The 24,903-nt window shown below is 44.7% G+C and overlaps 1 protein-coding gene across 1 annotated transcript; it reads left to right on the top strand.

Annotated features, from left to right (window-relative positions):
- Nucleotides 1-1,070: 1,070 nt before the first annotated feature.
- Nucleotides 1,071-23,921, top strand: Dhc93AB (Dynein heavy chain at 93AB). Its single transcript, XM_076373412.1, has 36 exons — nucleotides 1,071-1,308; nucleotides 1,563-1,795; nucleotides 1,864-2,129; nucleotides 3,041-3,447; nucleotides 4,062-4,489; nucleotides 5,677-5,918; nucleotides 5,994-6,261; nucleotides 6,543-7,086; nucleotides 7,392-7,709; nucleotides 7,826-8,180; nucleotides 8,608-8,879; nucleotides 9,369-9,749; nucleotides 9,824-9,972; nucleotides 10,221-10,250; nucleotides 10,774-11,019; nucleotides 11,099-11,630; nucleotides 11,851-12,415; nucleotides 12,726-15,119; nucleotides 15,188-15,549; nucleotides 15,680-16,156; nucleotides 16,442-16,706; nucleotides 16,881-17,230; nucleotides 17,412-17,674; nucleotides 17,731-18,027; nucleotides 18,301-18,470; nucleotides 18,533-18,836; nucleotides 19,106-19,575; nucleotides 19,811-20,365; nucleotides 20,695-20,995; nucleotides 21,384-21,665; nucleotides 21,738-22,039; nucleotides 22,104-22,231; nucleotides 22,430-22,644; nucleotides 22,701-23,057; nucleotides 23,247-23,395; nucleotides 23,489-23,921. Exons 1-36 carry the CDS (start codon nucleotides 1,071-1,073, stop codon nucleotides 23,781-23,783), a joined length of 13,410 nt encoding a protein of 4,469 aa, XP_076229527.1. The 3' UTR covers nucleotides 23,784-23,921.
- The last annotated feature ends 982 nt before the right edge of the window (nucleotides 23,922-24,903 follow it).

The raw sequence follows: 24,903 nt of genomic DNA, 5'->3' as shown, positions 1-24,903 counted from the left end.
CTGGTATTCATCCGACCGATCGATCCTATCGATTGTATTGCACGAACCATTAATCCTAAGGTGACTTGTCCTCTAACTTTATGTACGTTGTCGTTTAAAAATGTGCAATCGAAGTGCAACGTATTTGGAACCAGAATAAATTTATAATTAGATTTACCTAGAGATGACTCATTGAGAGAGACTAACTTTTAAAAAGCTATCAATAAGCAATTTCAATTTATCGTCTAGAATACATTAGAATACCAAAGGTTCACTCACGTTTTGAATTCCTCAAAGTACTCCAAGGAACATCCATGCATCCTTTCAATCGTTCACCATCAGCGTCACATAACGATCATAACCGCATCCCCTAAAAACGGGAAAATTGAAAATTGAACCCTATACATTGAACACATTGGACATCAGCATTTAATAAAATGTTATTACTATCACCGAAACAAAGAGTGACAACGAAAGTATCAGTTACCATTTCCACGGACCGCTGTCGCCGGTCGACGTCCGCGGGTCGTCTAGGAACGACTAAGGCGGAAGCGCGAACATTCGCGTGTCGATCACTTCTCCCTCGTCAGAGGGGAGGACGGAAGCGGCTGCATTCGCGGACGCGAAACACGGACTAATATCGTTCCGGCGGCGGTCGCGGAAGAGTAAAATGGTACCTGCCAGTACGCGGGAGGCGGGATCGCGTGCAATGTCAGCCGACGGGCCGGTATATTCCGTGCGTCCCGTGACAATAGGGAGCCAACGAACGGGCTCACCTCAAAGACACGATCGGCCAATGCTGGAACGTCGCTCTCGGGTTCAGTCGGTGCCTGGTCTCTTGACCTGCTTGTGCGACGACCACCATTGGCATTTTTCGCATTTATCCATCTTCCTGCCCCCGCGACCCTTTCACCCTCGCCACCCCTTCTTTCCGGCATTTTCTTGAAATATCACGGTCCCGTCGCTAGTATCGCGAATATTACGGAGTTCGCTCGAGAAATGTCCTCCTCGTCGGACCATTCGCCAGGGTCCTTCGAATTTTTCATGGATAAGATTGATACCGGACCGATTTCCTACTAGTGAACACAGAAATGGCCGCGCCGGATGGACCAGCGGACTTCCGACTGGAGTACATCGGGGGCTTCGTGCAGAAGTCGTTGAAACTGAAGCCGGAAAAATGGGGCAGGCTGCTGCTCACCGAGGAGTACCGGAACGCTGTGATGGACTTTTTAGATAATCCGCTGCCGCCGGCGCTTTTCGTTGTTCTGACGCCCAACGCGCAGCTGGTCGCGTCCTCTTCGTTCCCTATACCTTGTCAAAGGACCAAAGGTGAGTCCGGAATGTTCTTGGCGTTTCGGAGCCTGATGCTTGCTAGTTTCTCTGAAAGCTGGAGACTGTGCTGTGCTTTGTAATCCTCGTGGAAGCTTGTAGGTGCAAATGTTTTGGAAAAAATATTCTAGAACATTGATAATACTATATGAGCATACAGTAATTATGTTAGATGATGAGAGTCTATGAAGATTCATAGTTCATAGGAGAAAATTTCATAGAATAATACACCAACTGCTCAAAATTCTATGCAGGTATTTATGCAGTAAAAATCAAGCAAGCACCCCTGCCGAAGGAAAAAGAGGCTTGCTCCTCGATGTTGATCGTCGGCGATTTATCCTCTCGTGTCGTGGATCAACTGGCTACTCTAGTGGATAATGTATTCGCTCCTCTGTTAAGAAAACCGGAGAACCACAAAGATTTGCCCGATGTCGCGGTTCAAGACATCTGTAGGCACGTTCACGCTCTCCGGGGAACTTTGTACCAAGTAATGAAAGAGTTGTCGAAGGAAAATGTTTAATTCTCAACTGGCTTAACGATTAATCGTTAATGCAGGTGAAGGGGCAGGTGAACGGTAGAACTGTACTCCCGATGCCAGCTGGAATGGAGAAGGTAACGGAAGTGGAGAAGCTGGTCCGGGCGGAGGGGCCTCAGGCAGCCGATCTGTACTTGAAGAGCGCTATCGAGGGTGTCGTGATAAAGTGGGCGTATTTGGTGAATGACGTTGTCACTCAGGAATCGGGCGCAGCTTTCGAGAACGGACAGAATCCCACACCAGACGTCGAGCTCGAGTATTGGTCTGCTAGATTAGCGAATTTGAGGTAAATGCTTTTAGGCAGTCACGAGCTGATTAATGCTGATCAGGTAATGCGAAGATCTAAGATGCGATAATCCAAAATTAAGCTTTAACACTAAAATTCAATTTAAACGACTTCTTGAAATTTCTCTAAACAAATTCCAAGAGTGTATCTGTTGAGACGTTAACCCTTCGCACTCGAGAAGCGACTCTCAGACGTCGCTTGAAGCAGCGAAATCCTAATCTTCGATATTCGATATCAAACTTCGTACAACGTGCCGATACACGAAACATGGCAACAAAACACTTCTGTGCCTCGAATCATACATAACTTCTCTTTATGTCAGCTGTAAAAAGTCTCGTCGATATTTCGTTGAAAAATGCTGAATATTTACAATGAGCAGTTTTCTGAGTATTAAGGGTTAATAGATTTCCAATCAGTTTGCGTATTACTAAATCAATTTCTTTAATAATTTCTCAGGTTCAGAGAAACATTTGTCATCTTTTTAACCCGTTGCACTCGAAAGGCGACTCTCATTCACCACCAGATTTCATACGGTAAAACTATAAAATTTGGTATTTAATATTATACCTTGTATAATGCATCAATTTAAGAAATATTGAAATAAAATAGCTTTGTTCCTCAATATACGTATGATCTCTCTTCCAGTTATTTTCACAAAATATCGTCATTATCTCATCAGAAAATGTTCAAATATTTCTACTGAAAAACTTCCGAGTGCAAGGAGTTAATAATTGCAAAGGGAAGAAACGAAGAATGGGTAATTTTTAGTTAGTGTTAAAAACTAGACATTGCTTAAATATTTTCTTCACTTACTGTATTCTAATTTCCCAAAATTCTGCATAGAAAGTCCCTTTTCCTTTGATCCTATTTCTGTATCCTCAATAATCCTTCTTCAAAATACCATTTTTCAGATACATTTACGATCAGCTGCAAGAAGATCGCGTAAAGAAGATGGCTAGTATACTCGAGAAAACGGACAGCGCTTACTTCCCTTGTTTCCGGAATCTGTTCGATAACGTGGTGTCCTCGATGGCAGAAGCTAAAGAGATCTCGTTGTACCTGTCGCCCTTGGCGAAATCCTTCAAGGCAGTCGAGGAAGTCGATTTCTCCGAGGCTAAGCCGTTAATGGCCACGCTGATACACTCGGTCGGATTAGCCTGGTCGAAGTCCACCTACTATCAGAGCTCGTCCAAGGTGATCATCATGCTCCGACAGATTTGCAACCTGTTGATACAGGAGGCCCGCCGCTTCCTCGACCCGTCCTCCATCTTCCAGAGCGACGTGGACGAGGCGTTGCAGCGCGTCCAGATATCGAGAGGTGGGCGCTGCCGCCATCCTTGCTGTCTCCTCGGGAATCGATCCTTCCCCGGCCGCATCCAATATCAGTTTCCCGATCTCGTTAATAGCGGCAAACAGAGAGACCGCGAAGACGGATCGTGTGGACGGATACAGACCTTTTAAACGATGTTTAAACGTATGATGAGTGTTCAAAATTGCCCGGCGTGAGCCGTGTCCATTAGTAACAATCTCTTGACGTTCCGCTAGAAATGCAGCTTGCATCATCTAGTGACTGGTCTCACTAATACTGATGCATCAAAATGTGGTGAGATTATGTTAAAAATGAATCTTTGGTGATCACTCATTCGAATACGGCAATTTGAAACGTATTGGATTTTATAGATATAACTTGGTAAATGTCTACACGTTGATTTTGGTTGAAGCAATTACACGAATATATAAACTAATTATCTATTTTTAAACCTCCAGTTGATAAGACACATTTTCTGGGAACGATAGAATAAATTCTACAATAATGATAGTAATGGCAATACTAGTGACACAGCTCGTATCCGAAAACTTTGAGCACTCATCATAGTATTCCTGGCTGCGAAAGCATCAAACAAGTCGTAGACATATGAATGGTTCCCCTAGGAGTCCTCGACGAGTTTAAGCAGCAATTCGAGCTGAGGAAGGACATGCCCGCGATGAAGCCTCACGCTCCGCCATGGACCTTCAATTCCAGCGCGGTTTTCACGCGATTAGACGCGTTCCTCAAGAGACTCGCGGATATCGAGTGGCTGTTCAATACTGTGATGGAGTTCTCCAAGCTGGAGAAGATCGAGATCGGCGGTATACTCGGTCGATCTCTCAGCAGTAGAATAATCAACGTGTACAAAGAGTTTCAGCAGCTTTTCGTGTCCTTTACCGTCAGAGCTAACGACGCGTTAGAGCCCGACGACGAATCTTTCACTATCGACTGCCAAAAATTCAACGATGCGATCACTGATCTGGACAGCAAACTGGCTGCTATACTTTGTCAAGCTTTCGATGACTGTGGGAATTTGGAGAGCGTTTTTAAGGTGACTTCGATGGAGTTGTAATAAGTTTATTACGAATTTTGTGCAGATTCTTTGAAATTCGATACGATGAAGTCCTTAACACTATTCCTACCGCGAGCAGTCAAATGATTGTTTTTAAAATTTCGATTAGGATTTCCTATAAACAACGTAATTGAACCGCCTTTATACTTCACGACTTTTCCTAAAATATATGTATAAATAATTTTTCAATGTTCACACCTTTTTTTATTGTTTATTTTCTGAGAAAAATTTGTAGTCTGTCTTACCTACTACGACCGCTCATTTGACCGGTAGAACGATTTATATCTTTTTGTCATAGTATTCACTCAAAGACTCAATTTCGATACTATAAAGTCGTTACAAACGAAACGTAATGCAGTTGTGGCATGATTTTAGCCAAAAAGTGCCTTTCAGGAACTGCTTTACGGTACTTCCAAGTGTTTACAGTTCTCGCTCGCCTATCGGCCTCGGTATAATCGATAAAATCTAATTGTCGGAGATGGCCTTTACAGGTATTTTTCAATATCCTAGATTTAGCCGGTATAAATGCATGGATTTTATATAAAGAATTCACGGGAGAAGAAATTTCGAGACAGGAATTTTTCTTTCAATTGGCAGAAGAACTTGCCATTAAATATCAAAAAGAACTAGAGTTAGGCAAAGAAAATCAAACAACACCCGTCACAATTACAAGTAGAGGTTCACGCGAACGGAAACTATGCCAAATGAAATAATGCACAAACAATAAGACTAACAAAATCTGTCTAAAATGTAAAAATTATGTGTGTGATAAATGTACAATCGACAAACCTATTTGTAAAAAATGCGGTGAAAACGAATAAAATGTAAATTATATACTTCCAAATAAAAGAAACTATATTTATATACTGTCAAATTGGCTATTATCTTCATTCTATATTAAAAAATATAAGTTGTCATTTGACTGGTCGCGGTAGGAATAGGTATACGTGGAGTGTCGGTAGAAATAGTGTTAATAAAGTATTGGTCTTCTTTGAAATGCCGTGGCATTCTTAATGAAGCGAAGAACGTGTGCTGTAATTCAAATTTTCCTAAGTGCACGAAGATCTGTATCTGTATTCGCAGTCTAATAATAATTGAATACAGATAAAATATTGTATGAAATTCTATTTATTTCACTGTTCGATTCGCTTCAATTGACTTTTCAGTTGATAAATATCGCTGGCTCGGTGCTCGACAGGCCGGTGATAAGCAAGCAATTCACGGATCGTTACACCAGGATCCTGGACCTGCTGAACGTCGAGCTGACGGTGGTCGAAGTGCTGTTTAATCGCGGCACCAGAGGTGCGCTAATTGATCTTCCGCCGTTGGCGGCGTCGCTGACGTTCACCAGCATGCTGCGGCAACGCATCGACCTGCCGGTTCAATCTTTCAAAGCCATTCAACACCCGTGAGTGACTTCTACAGAGATTTGGACTTAGCCCCGTGGCGTGTCCACTCCCTAAGAAACTTCTGCCTGCTTCAGTATGGTGAATAGCGAAGAAGGGAAGTGCATAGAAATCCGGTACCAGAGGCTGGTCAACATTTTCAGCGAGAAGGAGAACGAACTTTTCACGGAATGGGCGAGAACTGTGCCGGAAATCGTCGAAGCTGGCTTGAATCGCAACATTCTGTCTCGCGAGAAAGATTCGACGTTGCTGTTGAACTTTGATCAGGAATTGCTGGCTGTCCTGAAAGAAGTGAATTATCTGAAACAGATGTCGAGATCAGATATCCCCGATGAAGCTATAAAGGTCTTTTCAACAGTGATCTACCATGAATAAATGATTCTTATTACTTATTAGACATCAAAGTTGAAATGTTAGGTGGACATTTGGAAAGTTTAACTTCGATGATCATAAAATAAAAGTTCTGAAATTCACTTCGATCTGTTTGATAGCCCTAACGTTAATATTGTCGAATAATGGATTCTTGTAGCTGATTAGGCATCAAAGTTGAAACGTTAGCTAGTCACTTGGAAAGTTTAACTTCGATTTGTTTGATAGCTCTAATGTCGATAGCGTCGTCTGTCCAGGTGTCGGAGAACGTGGAGACGTTCCGGAAGTTCCGCACCCTGTTGGGAGCGACCGTGGACTCGTACAACAATGTCAGCAAGACGACCACGCAGGTCGAGTTCCATCTGATCGAGAAAGAGATAACGAGGATCGATTCCCTGGTGTCCCGCGGGGAGAACGGATTATGCTGGAAGTCCGACGGCGTGCTGGAATACATCGTGGAGCTCGGCGAGCTGGTGGACGGTCTCTGGAGGCGAATCAAATCCGCCCAGACGAACGTCGGAAAGATCAAAGCGATACTGGAGCCGTGGACCAGGACCCCGCTCATCGAGAGGAAGGACCGCCGCAAGGATGCTTTATTATCGTTCGACGAGAGGCCGGAGAAGGTATCGAAACGCTACGCGGAGATCAAGAAAGCGGCTGAACAGATTCATTCACTGGTCGGGGAGAACAGGCTGCTTTTTCAAGTCTCCGACGAAATCGAGGAGCCCTGGTCGAGATACGTCGAGTATGTCGACGGCATTGTCATCGAATCCCTTCGGAGAGCCCTCGGTTGCTCGTTAGGTTACTACCGTTCGCTCTTTTGTTCGCTGACATACCTCGTCTAATATTCTTGCTTATTTTAGGAATCATTCGTATGATACGATGATCAGAAAAATATTCTGCACGTGTTTTTTTACATCTATTGTCCGCTTTGACGAGAGAAAAATAATTAAAACTACTTAATCAGATACTTTAGGAAAACTACTGATCATTGAAATGTTTCGAAAACATAAAAAGCTACGAATGGAATATTTATTCGAAAATTATATGCAAAAATGAACTACAATAGACTGCAGACTTTTTTAAATTGTCCTTTTATGTGCCAGGTTACCTAGTGGAAAACATGGATTCAGCGGGGCAAAGCGAGCCACTATTGGAGGCGAAACTAGAACTAAGGGAGCCTGACCTTTATTACGTTCCCTCGTTAGAACCGGACGATCCGGACGGTCTGGATCAATTGATCCTCCATCTACTGAACGATATCATTGGAATGGCTGCTTTGTTGCCGAGGCTGAAAGGCGGCACCGCGGGATACGCGGAGGAGTTAGAGGAGGACGCGGACATCAAGGGGATGAAGAACGAGATCCTGAACAACGTGACGACCGCCGTGGAGGAGGCCACCGAGTTCTGTAGCAATTTCGAAGGTGGGCTAGAAATCATCCGCGTATCAGAGCCACGGAAGTTTCTATTTCCTTTAATCGTGCCTTTTTGTCCCGACGTCTACGCGTTCCCGTGATCCTCCGTCGTTTTATTTTATCAGGGTACGCCTATCTCTGGTTGGACGACAGGGACATGGTGATGCAACAGTTTCTCGAGTATAGCCGACAATTGACGATAGAGGAAATGGAGATGGTGGCCATACAGGATCCCAAGGGGCCGGCGCGGTCGCCGCCGAAAATGGAGCAATTCCGCGAGCAAATCGACCTTTACGAGGGCCTCTATCTCGAGATCGAGGAAATGGAAGCGTCGAAAGTGTTTTGCGGCTGGTTCAGGGTAGACCTGAGACCCTTTAGGCAGTCGGTCCTGAACATGGTCTGCAAATGGTCGAGCATGTTCAAGAGACATCTGGTCGAACGCGTAACCAGCAGCCTCTCGGATTTGGGGTCGTTTATAAGGTGTTTCTCTTTGGAATGATAGGAACTGGTTGCTTTTGTTTTTGTCGGTATAAGGATAGGATAGATAAGAAAAGATAGAATCCATAGAATATAAAAGGATTTTCATATAACTTCTTAAAGCGTTGCGAGTCTTTGAGGCTATATTAAACCTGTTTCATCGTCGCAGATTTTATAAGTATATTTCAAAATGCAACTTAAAGTAAAATATTTTCATTGAAAATTTCCATGGAGACCAGTTCTCAGAGAACTGTATTATTCTCTTTATTTATAGTAAAGATTGAAGTACTTTTTCTTCTCAGTTTCTCCATGTTAGTTCGCAAGACGATCATCATGCGATATTCCAACCGCTTCGATTCAGTGTCACGATTATTTTGGATGATCCCCTAGTAAAGACGACAAACGATAATACGTAATATGAATTGAATAGGAGAGCGGACGAAGGTTTGCTCCAGCCAATCCAGCCGGGCGACTACGTCGGCCTAGTCAGCGTAATGGGCTATCTGCTGCGAGTGAAGGAGAGACAGCCGACCACGGACGAGATGTTCCAGCCGTTGGAGGAGACGATCGAGCTGCTCAAGTTTTACGACCAGGACATCCCGGAGGAGGTGAACGTACTCCTTCAAGAGCTGCCGGAACAGTGGGCCAACACGAAGAAACTGGCGCTCATGGTGAAGCAGCAAGTGGCTCCGTTGCAGGCTGGTAAGTCCCCCCGATCGTAAATCTTAATTAATTCCATAAAAGCTCGAACCACCATTCGGAACTTCTTCACTGCAAAAGTGAAGCCCGTTTCGTCGAGCGAATAATTAACTCTTCCAGAACGACGCTTCATTCCTTTACTTAGATTTTTTGTTACTTTTCGTGGCTAGCCTTAATTCCAGAAAACAAAGAATGATGATAATTAACACGTTTGCTACCAGCGTTTACTTCGTTGAGGACCTCCTCGATTGTAATATTTGATTCACTCCAATAAATCTTCTGAACAAAATATCGAAAAAATGAAACTCGAACGAGTTATTGAGTTACTAAATATAATGCCGTAGCTTATAACTTGAACTAACAATATCTATAAGATTAATTTCATTTGCTTTATGTAAAATATAAGATTCCGTCACAAATCTGTGACGCCGGTAGCGAACGTGTTAAAGAATAAATAAATAGCAAAACTTCAACGAAACTTTTCTCGAACAGGCGAAGTGTCCAGGATCAGAGGACGAATCTCCGCGTTCGACACAACGATAACGCACTACCGTGAAGCATTCCGACGTTACACTTTCTTCAAATACGAATGTCCGAACCCTTACGAGCTATTAGACGAGGGTCACAGAGAGATACTAATGTTAGAGAGACAGATGAAAGACATCCAAGAATCTGCGTCTCTTTTCGAGGTTCTCGTGCCAGAGTTCAAGGTACTGAGGCAATGTAGAAGGGAATTGAGGATGCTGAAGCAGCTTTGGGATTACGTGAACATTGTCAGAAGCAGCATAGAGGGCTGGAAGACGACACCGTGGCGGAAGATCGATGTGGAGAACATGGACATCGAGTGCAAGAAGTTTGCCAAGGAGATTAGGGGTTGGTAATCAGTGGATAGTAGCTTCTAACAATGGAATTAGGGAAGATTTTAATGGTTTTGTTGGTTTAATCAGCTTTAGATAAGGAGATGAGGTTGTGGGACACTTACGTGTCGCTGGAAGCGACAGTAAAAAACATGCTGACGTCTCTGAGGGCGGTGGCAGAGCTACAAAACCCTGCTATACGGGAGAGACACTGGAGACAGTTGATGAACAGCACTAAGGTACCAGCGAGGTTCACAGAACGGTACAGACGCGCGAAGAGAACGATTCGGGAGTACAGATATCTGTAATGATTACACCATTTCTCGTACGAATATTTCTCGTAAATTTGTAGTAGAGGTCCTGTACATATTTGTAACGATCGACCGGTTAGATGTGAGTTTAGAGAAACGTCCGGGTGGATTTCGTATTCACGGGAATACTAGATGTTTAGTTGCACCGCTGTATATATACGCTATCGGTGTTGCAGAAGCTGGGCGACATGACTCCAGAAATGACCGTAAGTCCACTGTAAATACGCGCACGATTACTACTTTTTACTGTTTCTTACGATACCTCGGATTAGAATAGTAAACGAGCACCTAAATTTATACATCTCATGAGATTCAGTGCGTTTGGCTCGGTGCTAACAGTGCATGCACGCACACGCATCGTTACATTTTCTACCATTATAGATACATTGTCACGGTTATACGATAACGTTGTTATCTCATTTATTTTCTGAGCTGTACATACGTCATTAAATAAATTTGCTTTCCATCAAACAACACGTTATCCGTTTTATCACTCGCCTTGCTTCATCCCACGTTTCGTTCTTACAATATTGCGTTAACTGGAGAGTTTACTTGCACCGTTTCAAGTATCACCGTAACGTTCTCACTTGTTTTGTAATCAAATAAATCATTTAACAATGGAAATAAATTGCTAATTAATCTATGGATATGTACCTGCATAATTATTATTCGGCTTTCCTTTAACGTGGAACGTCGAAGAACTCGGTCAACAGTGATTCATGCGTTTAGGTGCGATTCGTAATGGACGAATCGACGACTCTGGCGGATTTACTGGAGCTGAACCTTCACGATTGCGAGGAAGAAGTAAAGAACATCGTGGACAAGGCTGTAAAGGAGATGTCCATGGAAAGATACATGAGGGAATTGAACACTACGTGGTCGAAAATGGAATTTGACAAGGAAGTACACGCGAGAACTGGCGCTACTTTGATCAGAGCTAGCGAAGAGCTAATTGAGACCCTTGAAGAAAATCAGGTGCTCTAGAAACACATCCTTTAATTTATTCCTCGTTCAATTAGAAATTTAGCAGTCTAAGGAAATCAATTCCTGATAGGTGCAATTGCAAAATCTCATCACTTCAAAATTCATTGCTCACTTTCTGGGCGAAGTGTCGAGCTGGCAAAAGAAGCTAAGTATCGCGGATCAAGTAACCACGATTTGGTTCGAGGTCCAAAGAACCTGGATGCACCTCGAAAGTATTTTTACGTCCTCGGAGGACATACGGAAACAACTGCCAGTGGATGCAGAAAGATTCGATCGGATAGACAAAGAATTCAAATTCATGACTGAAGAAATGGCGAAGACACCTAACGTGATAGAGGCTACCAACAAGGAAGGCCTTGTATCCGCCTTAGACGTTCTACAGAAGGAACTGGTTCTCTGCGAAAAGGCACTAGCTGAGTATTTAGAGACGAAACGTCTAGCATTCCCTAGATTCTATTTCGTTTCGTCTAGCGATCTGCTGGATATACTATCCAATGGAAACCAACCAGAAGTGGTAGCTAAACATTTGACGAAGCTGTTCGATTCCATGGCTAGATTGAAGTTTGACGACGACGTTGATAAAGCTCCTAGAAAAGTGCTAGGTAAGACGATTCTCGGAATTTATAAAACTTAAACTGTAATGCTTAAAAAACTTCATTAAAAAGAGTAAAATCTGATATTTCTTATATATAAAAATTAAACAATCCTACGATATATTTGTATATATAAAATGTATCTATAATTACCTCATCGCGATAAGCAGATGCACAAACAATTACTGAGTGTAAAAGCTGAAGAATGAAAAGAACATACTGTTTTAAGGGATGTTCGCGAAAGATGGAGAATACGTAGAATTCGCAAATTGCGAGATGACCTGCGAGGGAGCAGTGGAGGCATGGCTGAACGGTCTTCAGAGAGCCATGAGGGTGACTATACGGTACTACTTCAGCGAGGCGGTGATTTCTTACGAGGAGAAGCCACGTGAGCAGTGGCTGTTCGACTATCCCGCCCAGGTGTCTCTGTGCGGCACGCAAATTTGGTGGACCAGTGAGGTGAACATCGCGTTCTCCAGACTGGAGGAGGGCTACGACAACTCGCTGAAGGATTATCTGAAGAAACAAATCTCCCAGTTGAGCATTCTGATCACGCTGCTGATAGGCGAGCTTACGAAGCAGGAGAGGCAGAAGGTGATGACGATCTGCACGATCGACGTGCACTCGAGGGACGTCGTGGCGAAGCTGGTGCAATCCAAGGTGGAGACGTCGCAGGCCTTCCAATGGCAAAGTCAACTGCGCCACCGGTGGGACGAGAAGGAGAGGGATTGCTTCGCTAATATTTGCGACGCGCAATTCAAATATTCGCACGAGTACCTGGGAAACACTCCCAGGTTAGTGCTCTCTTTCACTATCCCCTCTCGTGCACTTCGGTTCTTCTACTTTGCGTCTTGGTTAATGGGTGAATGCAACTTGTGAAACTCTGAATGTAGAATGCTGGAATAATTGAAGAAGATATTTGCACGACTACGGTGTTATATAGTCGATCCTTTGGAACAGATCATTCAAACAACATACAGTTGAAATTCATTCTTTTGGGAGATTGAGTTTACAAGTTTCGTGAAAGCCTATGTTTTCTCCAGAATTTTACTACAATTCTGTAGTTTACTGTATCAAAGATTTCTTGTTCGATTTTTCATTTAGGTTGGTCATAACACCACTCACGGACAGATGCTACATTACCTTAACCCAATCGCTGCACTTGATCATGGGCGGCGGTCCAGCTGGCCCAGCAGGCACCGGGAAAACCGAAACGACCAAGGATCTAGGCCGAGCGCTGGGTATAATGGTCTACGTGTTCAACTGTTCCGAGCAAATGGACTACAAGTCTTGCGGCAACATATACAAAGGCTTGGCACAAACAGGAGCATGGGGATGTTTCGACGAGTTCAACCGAATCACCGTCGAAGTACTTTCAGTGGTCGCTGTTCAGGTGAAATCGATTCAGGACGCTATCAGGGACAAAAAGGAAAAATTCAATTTCATGGGAGAGATGATCGGTTTAGAGCCTACTGTTGGTATCTTCATTACCATGAATCCAGGTTACGCGGGACGCACGGAGCTGCCAGAGAACCTGAAGGCTCTCTTCAGGCCCTGCGCCATGGTGGTTCCTGATTTCGAATTAATTTGCGAGATCATGTTGGTAGCAGAAGGCTTCCAAGACGCTAGGATCCTAGCCAGAAAATTCATTACGCTGTACACCTTGTGTAAGGAGCTACTATCGAAGCAGGATCATTACGATTGGGGTCTGCGAGCGATCAAGTCCGTTCTTGTGGTCGCTGGGAGTCTAAAGAGAGGAGATCCCGGTAGACCCGAGGAGCAAGTGCTCATGAGAGCTCTGAGGGACTTCAACATCCCAAAAGTCATCTCTGACGATCTGCCAGTTTTCATGGGTCTGATAGCAGACTTATTTCCAGCGTTGGATGTCCCTAGGAAAAGAGACGCTGAGTTCGAGAAGATGGTGAAGCAAGCAGCAGCTGATCTACAACTTCAACCAGAGGATGGCTTCATCCTCAAAGTCGTGCAACTGGAGGAATTACTCGAAGTTAGACACTCGGTGTTCATCGTTGGAATTGCTGGTTCTGGAAAGACTCAGGTCTGGAAGACTCTATTCAGAACCTATCAGAACATGAAGAGGAAGCCAGTGTACAATGATCTGAATCCTAAAGCTGTGACTAATGATGAACTATTTGGGATAATCAATCCAGCGACCAGGGAGTGGAAGGATGGATTATTTTCAGTAATCATGAGGGAACAGGCAAATCTGGGTGGCGAGAACCCAAAGTGGATAGTTTTGGATGGCGACATTGATCCCATGTGGATCGAATCGTTGAATACTGTAATGGACGATAATAAAGTTTTAACCCTGGCTAGCAATGAGAGGATAGCTTTGACACCCGTTATGAGACTTCTCTTCGAGATCTCGAATTTGAGGACAGCTACGCCGGCTACAGTGTCTCGAGCAGGTATTCTTTACATTAATCCTCAAGATCTAGGCTGGAACCCTTACGTCACTAGCTGGGTGGAGAAGAGAACGTCGCCAATTGAGAAGTCGAATTTAGTAATGCTGTTTGATAAGTATATTCCTCCTTGCTTGGAAACTCTAAGGACTAGGTTCAAGAAGATCACTCCTATCGCTGACATGGCACACGTAGAAATGCTCTGTCACCTGCTCCACTGTCTTCTAAAGCCAGAATTAACAGGCACTGACTTCTTGAAGGAGCACTACGAGCTCTACTTTGTATTCGCTGCTGTCTGGGCCTTCGGATCATCCATGTTTCAGGACCAAACGATTGACTACCGAGTGGAGTTTAGTAAATGGTGGGTCAACGAATTCAAGCAGATCAGATTCCCTCAGCAAGGTACTGTGTTTGACTATTATATCGACACTGAGACGAAGAGTTTCGTCCCGTGGGCCCAACGCTTGCCTAAATTCGAATTGGATCCTGAAATGCCTCTGCAGGCTGTCCTAGTTTACACAGCTGAGTCTATTAGGATCAAGTACTTTCTGGATTTATTAATGGCCGAGAAGCAACCTGTAATGTTAGTGGGCACTGCTGGCTGTGGGAAGACAGTGCTGGTTGCTGAGAAGCTTCTACATTTGCCTGAGAATTACGCGGTGTCCAATGTTCCCTTTAATTTCTATACCAGTTCGGAAATGCTGCAGAAGATCCTAGAGAAATCGCTGGAGAAAAAAGCTGGCAGAAACTATGGGCCACCTGGGAATAAGACTTTGGTGTACTTTATCGATGACATGAACATGCCTGAAGTTGACGCTTACGGAACGGTTCAACCTCACACTTTGATCCGACAGCACTTGGACTATGGACACTGGTACGACAGAACGAAGCTGACGCTGAAGGATATTCATAATTGTCAGTACGTTAGCTGTATGAACCCTACAGCTGGTTCTTTCACAATCAATCCAAGACTTCAGAGACATTTTTCCGTATTCGCTGTCAGTTTCCCTAATACTGATTCTTTGACTACGATCTACGCCTCCATTTTATCACAGCATTTGTTGAACCTCGAACACAGGTATTAATCATTGAATCAATATCGGAGAAACCTCGAGTTGATTTCTCGTTTCATTTTTCTGTTCACAGGTTTCCTCATGTTGTTACCGAATTGTGTAACAATATAGTGCAAGCCTCGATCCAGCTGCATCATCGATGCGCTCAGATGTTTCTCCCGACAGCAGTGAAGTTTCACTACATCTTTAATCTTCGAGATCTGTCGAACTGCTTCCAAGGACTGTTATTCAGCGGCAATGAGTGCCTGCAGTCTTCTATGGACTTGATCAGACTCTGGGTTCACGAGACGCATCGTGTTTATGGGGACAAGTTGACGGATGAAAAAGATATCGAAAGTTTCTCGAAGTTGCAGATGGACATTTTAAAGAAGAACGTCGAGGAAGTTGATGAAGGTGCTGTGTTGGAAAAACCAAACATCTACTGTCATTTTGCAGGTAATTACACCAATAATTACATTATATTACAAATGATTATTCTGCAGATTTCTAAACAGTTATAAATGTTCAGTTACCATAAATAATTCCAAGAGTAATCTATTCTCGGAATGTAATTTATTATTCCTAGGTGGTGTTGGAGAACCCAAATACATGCCAGTGAGAGACTGGTCAACGCTGCACAGGTTGCTATCAGAGGCAATGGTGAGCTACAATGATCTGGTGGCCGCTATGAACTTGGTGCTCTTCGAGGACGCTATGATGCACGTGTGTAGGATAAACAGAATCCTCGAGTCGCCTAGAGGCAGTGCTCTATTGGTTGGCGTTGGAGGTTCTGGCAAGCAGAGCTTATCGCGATTGGCCGCCTTCATAAGCTCGTTGGAGGTCTTCCAAATTCAGCTGAAGAAGGGTTATGGCATCGCGGATCTGAAGCTTGAACTGGCTGTTCTATACAACAAGGCAGGCTTGAAGAACTTGGGTCTCGTCTTTCTGATGACTGACGCCCAGGTGGCGAACGAACACTTCCTCGTGCTGATCAATGATATGCTCGCTTCTGGCGAGGTGCCTGATCTCTTTGCAGAAGACGAAGTCGAAAATATCATAGCAGGTTTGAAGTTCTTTGATGATGATGCTGATACTGATGACAATTTTCCATTCTCTGTTTCTGAACCTCATTAAAATACTTAACACTAAATTCACGGAACTAACTCTGTATTTTCAAAGTTCTAATTTCTAAGATCCAGATAAGCGAACATAAATTTTTCTATGAACAATAGAGGAAACTGTACAATAAGCGTCCGTGAGCGTAACGTTAAACTTCCTCTTCATTGATTCAGCGTGTCCCTAAATCACACGATCAATTGGAAACACATTCGATTCCGAACATCCACAGGCGTCCGTAACGAGGTGAAAGGTGCCGGGATGTTGGATACCCGCGAGAACTGCTGGAAGTTCTTCATCGACCGGGTGCGCAGGCAGCTCCGAATAGTTCTCTGTTTCTCCCCAGTGGGGTCCACTTTAAGGGTTCGTTCGAGGAAATTCCCAGCTATAATAAATTGCACGGCGATAAACTGGTTTCACGAATGGCCACAAGAAGCTTTGATGTCTGTATCGAAGAGGTTCTTGCAGGAGTTGGACGAACTTCCCGAGAGTTATAGGTACTCTTCGCTTGAACATTCTCTGTTGCGGGAGAGAGACAAATGTCACTGCGTGAACGAAATTATTGTAGAGAATGATATTTTAAATTGAGATGGGAAACTGACATTTCTATTCCATCACGTGGACCCTAAATTTGATTAAGGCCATTTATTATAAATAATTCTTGGATACAGGGACTCCGCGACAAAGTTTATGGCCCACGCCCACACCAGCGTGAACGCTGCCAGTCGTCATTATTTAGCCAGCGAGCGTCGTTACAATTACACCACCCCTAAATCCTTTCTGGAGCAGATCAGCTTGTACACTCGTCTGTTGAAGACGAAGTCCAGCGAGCTTCGTGCTCGAGTTGCCAGGTTGGAGAACGGTTTAGAGAAGCTTCGATCGACTGCTGTTCAGGTGGACAAGCTGAAGGAGAAACTTGCGGTTCAGGAGGTGGAGCTGCAGCAGAAAAACGATGCTGCGGACGCGTTGATAGCGATCGTGGGCATTGAGACGGAGAAAGTTCAAAAAGAGAAAGCTATAGGTACTCGAAAATATATGAATTTTTCACAAGTTGAAGTAACCAATTCTATTTTTGAATATTTCCAAATTCAGTGCTAATCAAATGTTTCTTAAGTCTCTCTGATTCTTTTTTTGTAAAGTTAATTTGTTTTCACGATTGAATAGCTGATGTATCACAGCAAATATACTTTTTTTGCTTGCAGCCGACGAAGAGGAGTCGAAAGTCGCTATAATCGCGGAGGAAGTGTCGAAGAAGCAAAAAGACTGCGAGGCAGACCTGATGAAAGCGGAACCGGCTTTGCTGGCAGCGCAAGAGGCTCTAAACACGTTGAACAAAGCGAATCTGACCGAGTTGAAGTCTTTTGGTTCACCGCCCGGCGCTGTGACCAATGTGACCGCAGCCGTAATGGTGCTACTAGCTCCAGCCGGTAAAGTGCCCAAGGATCGAAGCTGGAAGGCTGCCAAGGTACGAACAAGGTCACCGATACACCCCATAAAACTGCTCCATGAATTCTCCTTTAGATCGTAATGGCGAAAGTCGACACTTTCCTCGACTCTTTGATCAATTACGACAAGGAGAACATTCATCCCGAGGTGATCAAAGCGATTCAACCATACCTGAAGGACTCGGAGTTTGAACCAGAATTCGTCAGATCTAAGTCAGCCGCAGCGGCTGGCCTTTGCGCTTGGGTGATTAACATTATCAAGTTCTACGAGGTGTTTTGCGACGTGGAGCCTAAACGGAAGGCACTGGCGCAGGCGAACGCTGAACTAGCGGCTGCTCAAGATAAGCTTGGCGGGATCAAACGAAAAGTTGCTGTACGTAACACAAGCTTAAGCTTCTTGAAATACAAATTCCAACTATTTTAACATTTCGATGAAACTATTTCAATAGTTAACTCCTTGGGCCCAATTCACAAATGTATATAAAGTCATAGAGACGTAATCAAAATTAAAACAAGCGAAATCTTGCGAAAACAAAGTAGCACTGCAATGTCCCATTAAGTTTCAAGAAACTATAGTAGTTTAATACAGTTTTTTCAACCGTATGCATCCTCTAAACAATACTTTCGACTGTATACCAATCGACAGTCCCTAGAGGAGCAATTAGCGAAGCTAACAGCGGACTTCGAGCAGGCAACTTCCGAAAAGTTGAAGTGCCAGCAAGAGGCGGACGCTACCAATGCAACTATCGCGCTCGCTAACAGGCTCGTCGGCGGTCTGGCGTCGGAGAACGTGCGTTGGGCAGACTCGGTAGCAAAGTAAGTAGCGGAAAGTTTGAAGATGATCGTTAGGCTACAAACGATCGAATGATTCGTTTAAGTTTCATGCAACAAGCTTCGACGCTGCCTGGCGACGTGCTACTGGTAACAGCCTTCATATCGTACGTCGGCTGCTTTACGAAACAGTTCCGGCTGGATTTACAGCAGAAGCAATGGCTGCCGTTCCTGCGAGCCATTGAGCCTGCGGTTCCCATTACGGAGGGATTGGACCCTTTGTCTTTGTTGACGGACGACACGCAAATAGCCAAATGGAACAATGAAGGATTGCCGAATGATAGAATGTCCACGGAGAACGCCACCATTCTGACTAATTCGGATCGTTGGCCCTTGATGATTGATCCCCAGGTATATGCATTCGTGCAGATGTCATTGAAGAGTAACTATCGATTTACCTGCAGAAAACAACAGATGCTTAGACTCTAAATTGATTTAGACTATATCTATTAAACTTCAAGTAAGAGTAAATTAGATGCAGATGAATTCTACTTACCGATAGCTTGACGATATTATCGATATATTAATGAGTATTGCTATGTTATTATTATTTATCCATGATCCTTAATGGTCTTTCTAATTGGGATTGTCGTTGACTTCGAAACGGTACTTTCCCTCAGCTCCAGGGCATTAAATGGATCAAGCAGAAGTACGGAGAAGAACTTAGGGTTATTAGGCTGGGCCAAAAGGGTTGCCTGGATGTCATCGAGCAGTCCCTGGCAAACGGGTCGACCGTTCTCGTTGAGAACATCGGCGAGACCGTGGATCCCGTGTTGGATCCTTTGCTAGGCAGGAACTTGATTAAGAAGGGTCGCGCGATTAAGATCGGCGACAAGGAGGTCGAGTACAATCCGCTGTTCAGATTATTATTACACACGAAGCTGGCTAATCCGCATTACAAGCCCGAGATGCAGGCTCAAACTACTTTGATTAATTTCACGGTAACGAGGGACGGGCTCGAGGATCAATTGCTGGCTGAGGTAGTCAAGGCCGAGCGACCGGACCTCGAAGAGCTGAAAGCTGAGCTCACCAGGCAGCAGAATGACTTTAAAATCACTCTGAATAGTTTAGAGGATTCGTTATTGTCCAGGTGTGGATCCCTAATCCTTTAACAACTACTTGCAAGTTTTTCATGTATCTTCGAACAAGATAAGATGACAAATTTACTTAAAAGACATATAGAAAATCCAATCCTGAAAGTAACCGAGTATTGACCTAAATTTTTAAAGACTTCATTCAACATCTCTACTTGCTCCTAACTTGTGGGATTGAATGTCCCATCAAAGATCCTTTTCCATTGTACGATGAAACAATTCTGCTCGTAGATTGTCATCAGCAGGCAGCAACGTATTAGAGGACACGTCGTTAGTGGAGAATCTGGAGACGACCAAGAGGACCGCAGCGGAAATTGAATCGAAAGTGACGGAAGCTCGCGGGACTAGCCGCGAGATTGACGCGGCTCGCGAACTGTATCGACCAGCCGCGGCCAGAGCTTCCCTTCTCTATTTCATTTTGAACGATCTGAACACGATCAACCCTATCTATCAGTTCTCGCTGAAGGCGTTCAGCGTGGTGTTCCAGAACGCGATCTCAAAGGCAGACCCGGCACCGGATGTGTCCGGCCGCGTGAAGAATTTGATCGAGTGCATCACCTACTCGGTGTTCATGTACACGAGCAGGGGGCTGTTCGAGTGTGATAAGCTGATATTCGCCTCTCAGATGGCATTCCAGATACTGTTGGCTAGGAACGAGGTAACCGCCGGTGAGCTGGACTTCCTTCTACGGTTCCCCATCACTCCTCACGTTACTTCGCCCGTCGACTTCCTCACCAACACCAGTTGGGGAGGAATAAGGAGCCTGGCTAGCAGGGAGGAATTTCGGTGAGCCCGGTTTAGGTCAAGTATTCTCGGAATTTTTAATATGCCGATCGAAGCTCTCCCTCTGTCGAGAACCTCTCTGAACCTTCTTGAAGCTTTGTTGGAGATATTTAACTCTCGAAACGTGGGTTGCTCTGTTTCATAAGTATAACGTGGCAGTTCTCTAGTAGTGTATCTTGGTTTGGCATATGCGAAGTTATTTTTATAGTAATTTAACGCTTAGGTTTCGTTTATGTTTATTGCTTTGTTGAGTCGCGCAATCTGGCGCGATAGGGGTTCTAGAGCTTTCGTTTAGAACAGTTTTATATAGAGGATGATATTCGTCTGTGAAGCAATTTAGATAGGGATATAGAAAGTTCAGCGAAGCGATGGAAGAAGCTGGTGGAATGCGAGTGCCCGGAGCGAGAGAAATTCCCGCAGGAATGGAAAAACAAGACGACCATACAGCGGCTGTGCATGCTGAGGGCTCTGCGGCCCGATAGAATGACGTACGCAATCGCTGCGTTCATCGAGGAGAAGCTCGGCCCGAGATACATCGAGGGCAGAACCGTCGAGTTCGCCAAGTCTTTCGAGGAAACTAGCCCATCCACTCCAATCTTCTTCATCCTTTCCCCTGGAGTCAATCCTCTAAAGGTACCCGAGCCTAAACCCTTCTGTGCTCTTCGGGTCTGAAGAATTTTTGTTTGGCCTATCAATATAGGTTTCAACAATCCTGTATCGACCGAAGAGGAATGGCTAAAAGCGAATTTCATCAATGCTAGTATTAATGGGCAGTATTCTTGACTTAGAAACATCTGATTTAATTGATCGATATTAATTTTATACCCTAAATAAAATAAAAATGATCTAGGAAATAATTTTCTTGAAATATTCCGAACAAAAGTAAAGTACTTTCAGTTTTGTTAGACTCCAGAAGCCACCTCTACGTTTAATATTCCCTTCGATCAATACTGGTGTCCACATGAAGGTCAGTTTTAGCGAATGTACTCTAATTTCATCGCAACCCTGTTCAATTAACCAGGACGTGGAGGACCTGGGCCGCCGTCTGGGATACACGCTGGACAATCAGAATTTTCACAACGTGTCCCTGGGTCAAGGTCAGGAGACGGTTGCGGAGCAAGCGATGGACGTAGCGGCTATGAACGGCCACTGGGTGGTGCTGCAGAATATTCATTTAGTGAAGAAATGGCTACCGTTGCTGGAGAAGAAGCTGGAGACGGCCGCGGACGGATCCCACGCGGAGTACAGGGTGTTCATGAGCGCGGAGCCGGCCAGCACGCCCGCGGGACACATCATCCCTCAAGTAAACCGGACCTCCTCTGTACTCTGTAACACCCCTTTAAGACAAGACCGACGCTCAAATGAGACAAATTAGGGGATCCTGGAGTCGTCCATTAAGATCACGAACGAGCCGCCCACGGGTATGCAGGCAAACCTTCACAAAGCCCTGGACAATTTCAGCCAGGAGACCCTCGAGATGTGCAGCAAGGAGGCTGAGTTTAAGGCGATCCTGTTCTCGCTGTGTTACTTCCACGCGGTTGTCGCCGAGCGACGGAAGTTCGGCCCGCAGGGCTGGAACAAAATCTACCCCTTCAACGTTGGGGACCTGCACATCAGCGTGAGCGTGCTCTATAATTACCTGGAGGCAGCGTCGAAGGTACCCTGGGAGGACTTAAGGTGGGACATAGTCGGCTTCTCTAGTTGCTCGGACAATTACGCTAATTGTGTATGATCGGTCAAGGTACCTGTTCGGGGAGATTATGTACGGGGGACACATCACTGATGATTGGGATAGGAGACTTTGTGTCTCTTACCTCGAGGAGCTGATGCAGCCAGACTTGGTCGACGGGGAGCTTCAGCTGGCGCCAGGTGATTCACTTCTATGCATAAGTGATTGATCAACCCTCATTTGTCCCTTCAAGTGAAAGTGACACAGCGACGACGAGATCAATGTAACGAGATGATAAGTTCTATTATGAAAAGCATAAAAAGGGACAAATGGGGATTGATGTGATTTTAATGCATATTATAGTCAGAGAGCTATAGATGCTAGATCCTCTTTTAAAGGGTTCCCCGCACCACCGAACACCGATTTAATCGGCTACCACGCCTACATCGACGAAGCGATGCCTCCAGAGTCACCCTATCTCTATGGGCTCCATCCCAACGCTGAAATAGGTTTCCTAACGATGACAGCGGAGAATCTCTTCAAGACGGTTTTTGAAATGCAGCCCAGAGACTCTGGTAGCTCTGGGGGGCAAACTGTGACCAGGGAAGAGAAGGTAACGATTCGGTGCGTTAATAATAATCAAGTATTAGATCTAGCCACGATGTCTAGGTGAAGCAAATATTGGACGAAATAATGGAGAAGCTCCCAGACGAGTTTAATATGACCGAGATAATGGGAAAAGTGGAGGAGAGAACGCCGTACGTGATTGTAGCGTTCCAAGAATGCGAGCGGATGAATTATTTGACGATAGAGATCAAGCGATCCCTTCGGGAGTTGGATTTAGGTCTGAAGGGTGAGCTGACTATTACGTCGGACATGGAAGATCTGGAGAACGCGTTGTTCCTGGACCAAGTCCCCCCTGTTTGGGCCCAAAGAGCTTATCCTTCTCTGCTGGGCCTGGGTGGGTGGTTTGTCGATCTTCTACTGAGAATTAGGGAGCTGGAAACCTGGTCTACAGACTTTGTTGTAAGCTATAAAAAAAACATATTCTACATACAATTGTTACAATTGAACTTTTTAAATTAATCTTTAGTTATCGCAGTCTGGGGATATTTTGAGGTGGATCTAAGTATTTTATTTAATTTCTCAGTTCATTATTTATATCCAGATCAGGTATCAAAAATATTTGATAAATTCACAAGGGCCCTGTTTCAGTTACCAGCATCAGTTTGGTTGGCCGGATTCTTCAACCCTCAGTCCCTTTTAACAGCCATCATGCAGTCTACAGCTAGAAGACAAGAATTACCTCTGGACAAGATGTGCTTGCAGTGTGACGTGACGAAGAAAAACAAAGAGGAATTTACGTAAGAGATAGAAGCAACATTAATTATTGAAATTTATATTGATTAAAGAGATTTCAGTTTAATACAAAATTGTTTTCGTGCCCTTGGCGATAGCTCGGCGCCCAGAGATGGGGCCTACATCCACGGGATCTTCATGGAAGGCGCCAGATGGGACGTACAAACGGGAATCATCGTCGATTCGAAACCCAAAGAACTGTACCCTGCGATGCCGGTGATCAACGTACGAGCAATCACGCAGGATAAACAGGATCTTAGGAACATGTACGAGTGTCCAGTCTATAAAACGCGAACTCGTGGACCCACTTATGTGTGGACCTTCAACTTGAAAACGAAAGACAAGCCTGCCAAATGGACTTTAGCTGGCGTCGCGCTTTTGCTTCAAACCTGAATCTCCCCTTAATGATAGAACCCCAATCGTTAAAAAATGCATTTTCTAAAGCTTCAGCTCACGTTGAAAGAACCATGCAACCAGAATGCTGAATACTGTTGATTGTTACCAGATTTTTAATAAAGCGCTATTAACCTGTTCCAGTATATCCCAAATTTATTGCTACCATTTCAATCAGAATCCATGTTTCACAAATCGAATATAAAGACCCATGTGCCAGTTATTATCAATCGATCTCACAAGGATGTCCAGCAAGCAAGCAGCAAAAGAATGACCATCGTTTACTGGAGGAGGCCGATACAATGTGGCCCGGTAATTGCGGCGTAGGAAGAAGAGAATAATTCGAGCGTGAATCCCGGAGGGCCCATCGAACGTAGGATATCAGGAGGTCGACTAATCGACCAAGAGTTAATAAACCGTGAGACGGAAGAAAACCGACGCGGGGTCTCCGAGGAGACTCCTCGTTTTCCTTGCTAGCGACTCCTCCGCGGTGGGGAGGAATTATCTGTCATTCCTCGAAATAAAACCCTCCTCGAATGTCCTGGGATCGATACTCGCGAAAGTGGAGGCCGGCCACGCGAGAAAAAGGGAAAAAAAGGTGAAGCAAGACGTGGAACAGAAGACTGCGAGAGGTGAAAACGCGGGATACGATATCCGGTCCGCCTCGGGGACATAAAAGCTTTCACATTGCGGCATGGAATCAAAATTGTATCGTGTTAGCGAAAGAAATTAGATTTCCCTTCCGACGGGGACGTCGAAGCGCGCAGCGGATCGCTCGGGGAACGATCTCTCAGCTACAGAATGGAATCCCATCAAATATGCAGAGGTTATTAGCTCCCGAAGAAGCGAGGAAAAATGTTTGCCCTTGCTCAGCCGTCCCTCTTAGCCTTCGGAGGATTTCATCCCGCGGCCGGGAACCGTCTACGCCTCCTCGCCCTCTTTAAGACACGGGGAAAATAAACTCTTGTTGATCAACCTGTTAACTAATGCAGCTGATGCTCCCCGCAACGAAAAGCGCTCTCCCGCTACTTCATAAATCCCACATCGTTCCCGTAAGTAGTTCCAAAAACCTTTCTGTTTCCCTGATTCCCAATTTATTTACGCCCCCCGTTTGTCACAG

Source organism: Nomia melanderi, chromosome 13 (assembly GCF_051020985.1).
Source record: "Nomia melanderi isolate GNS246 chromosome 13, iyNomMela1, whole genome shotgun sequence".
NCBI lineage: Eukaryota > Metazoa > Arthropoda > Insecta > Hymenoptera > Halictidae > Nomia > Nomia melanderi.
This window is presented reverse-complemented; position numbering and strand designations above follow the sequence as displayed.